The following is a 10631-nucleotide window of genomic DNA, read 5'->3' as shown; positions in this document are numbered from 1 at the left end:
GTATTAAACATAAAATAATAATAATAATAATATCAACTATTAAAAATATTTCGTTAAACTTTAGAGATCAAATATAACATAAATATGCTTAATAATAATTAATAATAAATATATATAATAAATCAGTTGAATTGTAATATTAAAAATTAATGTGGGTGAAACCATTTGCAAATGTATAAAACAATTAAAATTAAGGTTTGTTTAAAGTGATAAAATGAAGTTTCATGATGGTGGCATGAATTCAAATTTTAATATTTGTAAAATTATTTTAATAACACCTTAATTGAACCATTTCAGCTGCATTGATGTCTGAGCCATACGAGACCAAGTTCAAGAGACATTGTTTTCACCACAGTGTAAGAGATTGTGAACACCAAATTGATTGAGGTGATGATCGCAATTGAAAAAAAAAATCAGAATATTCCCTTCAAAAAATAGCCTTTTCTAATTAAATAAACGAATTAACAAATGAATATGTATTTTTTTATGAATGTATTTGAGAAGATCAAATTAGTCATTTTACTACTATTAAAAATAAGATAAAATTAGAATAAAATTAATATATAGTTAATATTTTTAAAATTTTTATAACTCTATAAACGAAATACTTTGTTTAGAATGGAATTGTAATAATTTTTAAGATATTTTTTATATAATAAATGTTATTGATATTATAATTTAAATTTGTTTAATTTTTTTAATAGTATAAAAACGAAATTAATTTGATGAATTCTCTATAATACAAGAACAGTCCATGTACTTTAGCTAAGCATTACGAAACAAGGAGACAAACCCCAAAGCTCCTCCTCTAACAAAAGCAAAAGAAGACAGTAGCAGTTCAGAAGAAGGTGCAAAACAACCCTAACATGACACCAACATTTTCCACCGCACCACCAAAATCAAAGTACCCATTGTAAACTTTCATTCATTCAACTAGTTAGAATTTACAGGGATTTGAGTTTCTAGGGGCAACGTAAGCCATCTCCCTTTAAATATAATGATGCTAACACTATAATTGTATAGAAAAAATTCATCCAGTAACAATTGATTGGTTCCAGTTTTCACTAGTAAGAGCGAGATTCACACATCGCAGTTATAAATAGTGAGACTCGAATTTAAATTTTTAAAATATTACGTAAAAGGTTAAAACATATTTTAGTTTGTATGTCAATTTAGAGTATATTTTAATCTATGAAAAGATGTTGTGCGCAGTTCAATACTTGAAATCATCTCAAAATCTATTAAGGGGATGGATTCACCTACACCAAAACAGAACTTAAGTGATTTTATATCGTACCATAACTTTTGATATTATTATTATTTCAATAATGTAACCATTGGATTTATCAAGATATTTGTACTTATCATGCTTATAAATTTTTAATCGATTTGATATCTCTCCCACATGAATTTAGAATAATATTTATATTAATATATATTTAATGGTTGAATTTTTTATAAATAAAGCAAATAGTTAATAAATTTTAATTTATGATAAATTTGACATGCATTATGTACATTAATTAGCATTAAATATAATAAATTGATTGCTAAAATATTAATTCTCTAAAAAAATTACAGAAAAAATATAAAATCACCGAATTCCTCTCTTTTATTTTTGTATCAAAATTTATCTAAAAAAATATGATACCACAAAATACATGAATATTATTAAAATACATATTATCCATGTATGTGGGTAGGACACTTTTGACCCAAACACAAAATTTAATTAACTCCAGTAACCCGAATTTAAACCTATTTCTAACCTGATTTATCACAAGAAGAAAGAAAAAGGTTTGAAGAAGTGAATAAACCAGATTTGTCCAAACTGATAAAAAAGAAAACTCACACTTACCAAAAATGACTGAACTAAGATGATTTGACCTAAAAACACAATCCTCAAACTCATAAATCCATAAGTTAAAACAAGAAAAAAACCTAAAATAATCAGAGCTGAAAATTTTAAAATTCAAAATTAGGTGTTGAGTTGAAGATGAAAAGGATTGAAAAGCAACAGGACCTCCTAATATCTAACTACATGTACCAAATATAGAAAAGCAAGTCTCCCTGTATAAAGCCTGCAGAAGCTATTTGTTGCTGTTTGTGTTTGTGGGGGGAATGACTATCTCCCCTTTCTCTCTCTTCCTTTCCTGCTAGTGCCTCTGTTGGGTAGAAATCGATAAAGTTGATATTGGATTTGGTGCGTCTGATATTTTCGTGCCTTTCTCCCCCTATTCACCACCCTGCCTGTGCTCTCAAAGTAACGCACCAACGAGTTCAATCCACCAGCTCAGCTGATTATGCACCTATGTTTGCTACTGATTTGTGATCTTTTTTAAACATAAAATATTTAATATTATGCTTTGTATTGGACAAATATATACTCAAAATCAACATTCATTCCAAGTGATCAGAAAAACATAGGTTATGTGATGGGTGGGACAAGAGTGGATACATTATTGTTACTACCTCCACATGCTTTTCCAGGTGCATGGGGCAATTGGAAATTCTTGTTGTTTCTGAGCCACACAATAAGCTGGCAGGCAGGCAGGTATGCAGCTGCACATCGACTTCAGAGTTCAGATTCAGCCCCTCATTTCACTAAGTACCACTGGATCGGTTGGATTTGGAGGGAACCATTTAGCTGCTGTCAACCACACAACAGGTTTTTGTCCTCCTTTTTAATCTAACCATTCATTCAATATTTTTTTGTTCAACAGATAAAAGGAACCACCTTGCTTTTTTCCTTCACGCCTCATCTCCTTTCACCTTTCCAACTTGTTTTTCCTACTTTCTTTTACGCATGAAAATTATGAAAACCATGCTTTTTTTCTTCTTTCCCTTTCACTCATTTTTGCGGGAGGACCATCATTATCTACTTCACATTAGCTTATATAGATAGAATTAGAGATGATGCATGAAAAGGTCTATTTTTGTCGGTACTTCTTGTATGCTTTAAAATTTTTTTACTATGGTATTGTTAACGGAGTTTTAATAATTTAATAATAAATTTTAATTCCATTGTATGAAATTTTAATAATCTAAAATTGTTGATATTAATAACCTAATAGATTTTTATTGATGCATGATAGTATATAATTTCATACACTATCAGTTGATCATAAGGCGCTACCAACAAGTATATATTAACGTAGTGGTAAGGTATATTATATTTTTAATGGCAGAACACATGTTCGAAACTTGAATATAATATTATTAAGAGGAACAACTATGAATTTCAAATATTAACCCTAAAACAAACAAAAAAATATCTAAAAAATCACAAAACCCCACTTATTAAAAATAAAATAATTATAATTATTTTGAAATAATTTTAAAATATTCATTAATTTGTTGATAATGTGTTTGAATATAATTCACTGACAGTGTGAATTTATATCAAATATAAACTTTGTTTTAACAAAAAATTATAAATTTTGTTATTAATTGGATTTTAAATCTTAAATTATTAGACAAATAGAAGGATTAAATTTAAAAAATTTGAAATATAGAGGACTAAGGTTACAGTTTTGACATGCATGAAAATATGTGTATCTGATAAATGTTTTATCAAAAGGTTATATTTTATTCTAAAGAAATAATTGAGACAATTTTATAATACGACTCTTGCACTGCTGTAAATATAGGTATCAGTAAAAAAAAAAAAAGTTAAGCAGGTGATCTGATCAAGAGGTTAAAAAAAAGTATTTACAAAAAATAATTTTAATTTTTTAATCACTAAAATAACTCCTCATCTACTATATATATATTTTTTTAAAAATTCAACTTATATATATTTTTAATAAATTTATATTACTTTTCACCTGGTGCCCAATTTCTAGCTAATATTTATATATACTTATGGAGCCCAAGTCCAAGTCCAGCTGAATTGGAAGGGATAAGTGGGAGATGTACGTTATTTTGTTTATTTTTAAATTCTGTGGGTGCATGTTTGTGTAATTGCCCAATAACTAGGCGACTCCACACTGCATCTCCAGATGTCAGTACGGGCCTACTTAAAAGCTCTAACTTTAGGCCCATATTGGCCCGCCATCAGGCCTCGAGATTTGAGGACTACACCCCAGCCACAACATATTATTTCCTTAATTACTAGTATTTTGTATTTTCTTCATTTATTGCTTTGCCTAGCCACCGCAATTTGTACGATTTTATAATATATTAAAAATAAAACTTCAATGCCAAAAAAATTAAACGACAGATGGTTGAAAAGAAGTTATCTACATTCAAAAAAAAAAAAAAATTGGAACAATTATTGCCTGTCTAATATTCTGAAGGCAGTCATTTTACAGCTAATGGCTTGCTTGCTTGATCCAAGAGATAAATTAAAAAAAATTTTAACTGCTTAGACCCTTTTAAACATTGTTTATTCTCATATTATATCAGCAATTCTGCATAGACAATGGCTAATTGAGACCTAAAAAAAAAAGAGGGTTTTAAAAGTACAAGGTGGTCGGGAAGTGTGGAGGTCTAGGGATTGGGAAACTAATGAAATAGCACTGATAATGATGCCTCACATGGAGGAGCTTTTGTTTTTCAAATGATGTTAATCTTAGTCTGCAAACAACATTTTTAATGAACCATAATTCTTCAGTCACACCCACTTGCATCAATGTGCGCATGGAGACTGCTTGCTATGGGGGCTAAACGAGGCTTGGTTCAGAGCTAATGGATATTATATGCTTACACTCTTCAGGTTTGTTTTACCACAAGTGAACAAAACCAGAGAGGAAGCCATTTGTACAAAGATTAGTGCAAATAAAACCCTAAAACTTAACGTTAAACATGGTCAGCAAGAAGCCCTTTCTAAAGCTTTGGTGTTTTTTGTTTTAATGATCCAAGTTCAAGCATGGGTTTATTCAAGTTAGAATTTGTCTCATTAGGAGTCGATGAGAGCACGCTCAATGATTATGTCGCTTGGAAAATTATTTTTCATTGCTTTCAAGGGATACATTGTCATGCTTGGCTTCAACCCAAGTAAAAAGGATGTTCTCTCACCCAGTAACAACCATTGAACCATACTGCTTTTCTTGCCTGCTAATCCTATAATCCTCCATTATTACTGTAACTCCTGCACTTTGTTTCCCTTCCTCCTCCTATTTAAACCAAGCTGGCAAAATAAAAGTATTTTCAAACCCAACTTCGCATTGTGAACTGCCGCCACCCCTCTCCCTCACTATTCTTTCAGCAGTGCTACCCCTAACCTCCTTCAAGGCCAGAGCAGCCTGCAGTTTAATGGTATTTCCAGTCTAAATTTGATAGTGCTGGAGCCTTCAGGATCTAACACCCATCTTAATTCATCTTCTTCGGCAGGTATGTAGCTAAAGCATAGGTGCATATGTTCTGTGAACAGGCAATGAGTGGTATATATTAGCAATATTTAGCATCTAAATTCTTTGTCCTGAGTTCTGGAACTAGAAAAAACATGTTCTCCCCCACTGAAATGCAAATAGTTTTAATGACATGCATTTTTCATGTCAAAGATCTATCTGCTTTGTACTTTACTTACATTATGGCATGCACCAGTTTTAACTTATCTTCAACCACATGCACTGCCAGAGGAATATAATATTAAGGGTAGTAAGATATATTATTCTTTTCAATTTTATTATATTTCTGAGCTGCTGCCGTTTACCTTATCTTCATTTGATAGTTCAGTGTTAAAGGAATATTACACTTAATTACAGTAAGGTTCCCTTAAGCTTGAGATGCAGAAGGACTCTTCTTAATGTAGCATTTATTTTATATCATATCTCCTGCATGATTGGCCTAAAAGTACAAAGCATTTAAACTTTGAATGACCGGACTATATATATACATATATTAGAAATTTAGAATTCTATAGATCCAATAATTGTCATTTCTTCACAAAATGTTTGCCAGATTTCATATTGATGTTTTCCCTGGATCTTTGAACCCACACTGTAGTGAATATATCACGGATATAAGAATATGGCCTCCAAATGCATGATAAAAGCTTAAAAAAATAATCATGTTGCCAACATTCACACCTAAATGCTTTCTTTCAATGTAAAATTGTCTCATGATTGCATATGAGGATAAAGGTATTAGTATGAAGCTTTTTTGGACAAAAGGATTGAATTAATTCACTTTTACAGCATAATTATGAACTAAATTAAAGGATTTATAAATTTTTGAAAGGGAAAGATTAAATAGTTAAAGAAAAACATAAATGGTCGAAGACGGACAAAGATCACAATAAAGAAACCATCATATGTATTTCAAGCTGAAAATACATTCAATATTAGGCCTATTCAGTCCCAAAGAGCTGTCGGCCACAGGAAAAAGTACGTACTAATTTATTTTTACTTCGCATAATGTCCATTTAGCAATAACTACATGCCTGGTACAAATTAAGGGCACCAGGACTTCCATAGCTAATGCAGTACCATATATTATATATATAGTTTTATTATGTACAGAAAACCTGGATTAAAAACATCTTTTTCTTATAAATTTTGCTTCCTATAATTAGTATATATATGCTCTAATTGCTTGAATATACTTTCACTTCCACAGGTCAATTTGACAGCTCGAATTGGACGTAGAGGTATATTCTTGATGAGCAACTCCTGGCCTTTTAGATTCATTGCCTAGTAAATCCATTTGTTCACCCACATGAAAGCTAGCGGCTGCATTGGAATAGTTGTTTTCCTTGGAAGCTTCCTCATGGCTGAGCTGAGAGGCAACAAATTTGTCAAGAACTCGCCAATCAGTCACTTGGTCCACTGCTTGCTCACCGTTGTTGTAAAGCGAATTCAGATTTTGCTGATGATGCCCTTGCTGCATGTGTTCTTCCTGCGAGAGGCTCGAAGACTGCAAAGTGCTTCCGTAAGGAACAACCGAGTTGCAGCTTACACTTGCGACTGATTGTGGAAGTTTGGGACTTTCCAATTGAGGGAGCTGAAGGAAAGGGTCATGGGGGAAACTGTGTTGCAATTGAAGCTCTTGCTTGCAGGGATAATGGTAAGGGTATGATGCATATGGCTGAGGAATTCGCCTTGGGGATTCAAAGTCCTGCATGAATGAGACCTGCTCGTCGTACCAACATGAAGAGTCATATTCACCCACTTTCTGCACTGTTGTCATTCGCTTCTTGAATACCCTACATACCACCCATCCTTCTTCCTGGTGTAATAACACATTCCAATATTATGTAAATTAACCATTTCAATATTACGTCTCAAATAATAAAAATGGAAGATATATATATACATATGTATACACTTACTTGAGGGGTTCCATTTTCATTAGTTTCTAGTCGATATTCATGCATGATCCAATCAGATTTTTGTCCATTGGGTGCTCGTCCTTTGTAAAAGACTAGGGTTTTTCTCATGCCAATAAGGCAATGCCTGCAGTAAATAGCCTTATCTCTCCCCGTAGCTTTCCAAAACCCTGCTTTTGTTGCTCTATTAGTACGAGTACCTGTTGGATACTTCTTATCTTTGTGGCTAAAGAAGTACCATTCATTTTGTTCCTCAGCTCCTATTCTGCACAATTCTGTGATCCCCCCCCCCCCACACAAAACAAAATTTAATCATCAATGGTTGATCAAAGTAATCTACAAATTTGCTTATGTAAGATAATGCAGTTATTGCTATACCTTGCAGATCCCATGGTTCAATTCTATAAAGATCAACATCTTTGATGACATCCAGATCTATCCTTTTTGAAGCAAATTTTTTTCTTAGGTAGTAATCAACGAGTTCTTCATCTGTGGGATGGAACCTAAAGCCTGGCGGAACGTTTGTAAAGTTATTCATATTCTTCGCCAATCAAAACCTGCATTAATATGTCGATGAGCTCATAAATGCCGATGAACAATTACACAACTTTGATAACAAAGTAAAGACAAAATGCAATATAATTAATGTTAAATGAACCATGAAACAAAAGTTGATACATGGAGACAAACTAAACATTATTATGTCGTTTCAGTTTGAGAACTTGGCCAACAAAAGATAAGGTTAAATGTCTTCACATTTGAAGTAAATAAAAGCACTAACAATTGATGTCTAAACCCTCTTTTCTTTGGCATATATGAAAACATTATCCAAAAATTGTTTTGATTCTTTAAAAATATATATTGTTGGGATTTGGTTTATCCTAATGAAGTTTATTAATACCCAAATTAACAAAATATTTTATTTATTTTTTGGTTTTCACCAGTTAACAAGAGAAAACACAACAAATGGAAATCATTCATTATATCTAATAATGATTAATTTGGATATGTACTTCTAAGACAAGTTTTCTCAGATGGAAAGAAGTAAAATTTCTGATGCTTAACCTTGCTATTACACAAATGTGTAGTATGTTTTAGGCTTTTATAGCTCCATATCTAGAAGTTGGCTACAAATTCCTCATGCTCCAGATTTAAAATTTAGGGTGTTGAATATTTTGATAAATATATTAGATCAGAGTAGAAATAAACTCAAAAGGAATAAAGAAAAATTAGGGATACAACTGACGGTAAGTTGATCATAACAATAAACTTAAACCACAGCCATTTCCAAAACTAAAAAGAAAAGAAAAGAAAAATGAACATGTGATCTATATATAAACAAGATTAATCCCTCTAGCTAGTTGTGATCCGCACGAAAAATATTATAATTCAGAAAGAAAAGAAAAAACAAAATATAATGTAGCTAGAAAACATGAAAAACCTAATAAATGCAATGAAGCCAAAACAAACAAACACCTTACACCCTTGCACAAAGTATCAACAAGAGACTGATTGGAATCCATTGAAACAAGTATAGCTATTGAGAAATAAGGCATATCCCAGATCAAGTTGAAGCCATCTTTGAGCTCAAAAAAAAAAAAAAAGAAAAGAAAGAAAGAGCAAAATCTAAGCACTGATGAAACAGTTAAAAGACATTGTATATCATATCTTTTATATAGTTCCATAATTTCATTGCTTAGCGTATACCAAAAGCATGCCTCACTTCGTTTTTGTGACCTTCGGGAAATGATCACTTCCAACAAAACATTCAACAAAAAGAAATGCACAAAGGAAACAACAAGGAAGAGAAGCTCACGATAACACCAAGCTTGAAAATGGTGTGTAGAGACCCAACACTGTGTCTAACTCAAAACTGGTTAAACCTCAGAGATCTGACTCAAAACCAGACACATATATATCTGTTGCACCAAATCAACTTAAAAAAGCTATAACTTTTTGTTCACTCTCTCTTTTTCTTTAAACTTTTTATTGAACCAGACAAAGAACACAGAAAGAAAAGCAAAGAGAACTAAAATTAAGGTGGGTATGTAATGAAAAAGTTGTAACCCTCGGGAATTGAAGTGAAACCCCTCGACCCCCCCTCCCCAACTCTTTTTTGTAGAGTCAAGAACTTTGTCCACTAGTTGTCGGAAAGGGGAAGAGGGAGACCAGAAGGAAAAGAGAGAAAAAAAACAATAAAAGGACAATGAAGAGAATAGGAAAAGAGGGAGGAGATAGGGTTAAATAAGAAGAAGCACACACATGACCTAATAATCCATCCTTCTCAAATATTCTCTTTCTCCATCATATATATATATATAAAGTGGGATTAGAGCTTGATTACTGGAAAAGCTTTGCGGGAAAAAAGGGAGGCGGATAATGGTTCAAGGAAGATTGAGAGCGAGAGCCATTGACAGAGATGTAATATTACAATTACAAAGAGAAAGAGAGAGAGAGAGACGGTAACCTTCAATGCCACCCACCAGCTACTGATTAAGACCACAAGAGTGTTTTATTAGTTTTATTTTCTTCTCTTTTCTTTTTCATACAAAAGAGAATGAAATTGCATAAGATTATAATCTGACGGCAAATATTAGATGGGCAGCTCAAAAAAGCTTTCAAGGGCCAATAAGAGAAAAAAAAACGGCCTTTTGTTTTTCTTTTAATTGAGAGATATGATCATTAGCAACCTTTACATTATTTTTTATATTTAAGTTTTATGATTTCCCTCAATATGCTGATGCTATTCATATAGATTCACCTCTAAGCTTGGTAATTTTTCTCAAATTGGTTCTTAATTTTTTTAAAGGCTTAATATATAGATTGGCCCTTGAACTTGACAACTTTTCTCAAATTAACCCCTAAACTTTTTTTTTATGACATGCCCAATGCTTATCAACATCAACAATTTTTTAAAAAAAAAACAGTGTTAATGTAGAGACCAATCTATATAACATATGCGAATCTAAGGGACCAATATGATCCAGAAAAAAGTTTAAGGACCAATTTGAGAAAAAAATATTAAATTTAGGGGTCAATCTATATATTAAACCTAAAAGAGAAAAAAGATATAAAAAATAAAATTTGTAATAATTAACTGATGCACTGGTAATATTTAAATTTATACTATATTAATGAATTAAATGAAAACATAAGATCAAAACATTTGAATTACGGATAAAATAGAGTTATGGAAAAAATAATATTATGTCAGAAATTTTCTTTTCCTTTTCTATTTTATTTTCTTTTTTGTTAACAGCGTGATGTACACTACCAAAGTTGATAAATCATAGTAATAATAACCGGAATATTATCCCGTCTAGAATATTTGTAGATTAACATGCTCATTTGTTGGGTTTTC

General features: G+C 31.7%; 1 protein-coding gene and 1 long non-coding RNA gene across 3 annotated transcripts; one reads left to right on the top strand and one right to left on the bottom strand.

Moving 5' to 3' along the window:
• Positions 1-4902: 4902 nt before the first annotated feature.
• On the top strand, positions 4903-7272 carry LOC121224321 (uncharacterized). The gene is made up of 2 exons (XR_005921938.1): positions 4903-5334; positions 6562-7272. It is a non-coding gene; the product is annotated as an uncharacterized lncRNA (long non-coding RNA).
• On the bottom strand, positions 6242-9695 carry LOC107886088 (NAC domain-containing protein 7). Of its 2 annotated transcripts, none has more exons than XM_016809913.2 (4): positions 9087-9695; positions 7649-7827; positions 7274-7545; positions 6242-7170 (listed from the first exon to the last, which is right to left on the bottom strand). In XM_016809913.2, the coding sequence occupies exons 2-4, from the start codon at positions 7806-7808 to the stop codon at positions 6550-6552; spliced, it is 1053 nt and encodes a 350-aa protein (XP_016665402.2). In that variant the 5' UTR covers positions 7809-7827; positions 9087-9695; the 3' UTR covers positions 6242-6549. The 2 variants fall into 2 exon arrangements, with proteins under 2 accessions (XP_016665402.2, XP_040963328.1); XM_041107394.1 differs by lacking the exon at positions 9087-9695 and adding an exon at positions 8747-8905.
• Positions 9696-10631: the final 936 nt, after the last annotated feature.

This window comes from Gossypium hirsutum, chromosome D12 (assembly GCF_007990345.1).
Source record: "Gossypium hirsutum isolate 1008001.06 chromosome D12, Gossypium_hirsutum_v2.1, whole genome shotgun sequence".
Classification (NCBI taxonomy): domain Eukaryota; kingdom Viridiplantae; phylum Streptophyta; class Magnoliopsida; order Malvales; family Malvaceae; genus Gossypium; species Gossypium hirsutum.
Note: the sequence above shows the minus strand (reverse complement) of the source record. Positions and strands in the feature narration are given on the sequence as shown.

Bases quoted from the DNA above. Each gene is read 5' to 3' on its own strand.
- LOC107886088 (XM_016809913.2), bottom strand. From the start codon at position 7,808: ATGAATAACTTTACAAACGTTCCGCCAGGCTTTAGGTTCCATCCCACA. The intron at 7,546-7,648 runs GTATAGCAATAA...GGGGGATCACAG, and splicing joins TGAACCATGGGATCTGCAAG to AATTGTGCAGAATAGGAGCT. The intron at 7,171-7,273 runs GTAAGTGTATAC...TTATTACACCAG, and splicing joins ATGAAAATGGAACCCCTCAA to GAAGAAGGATGGGTGGTATG.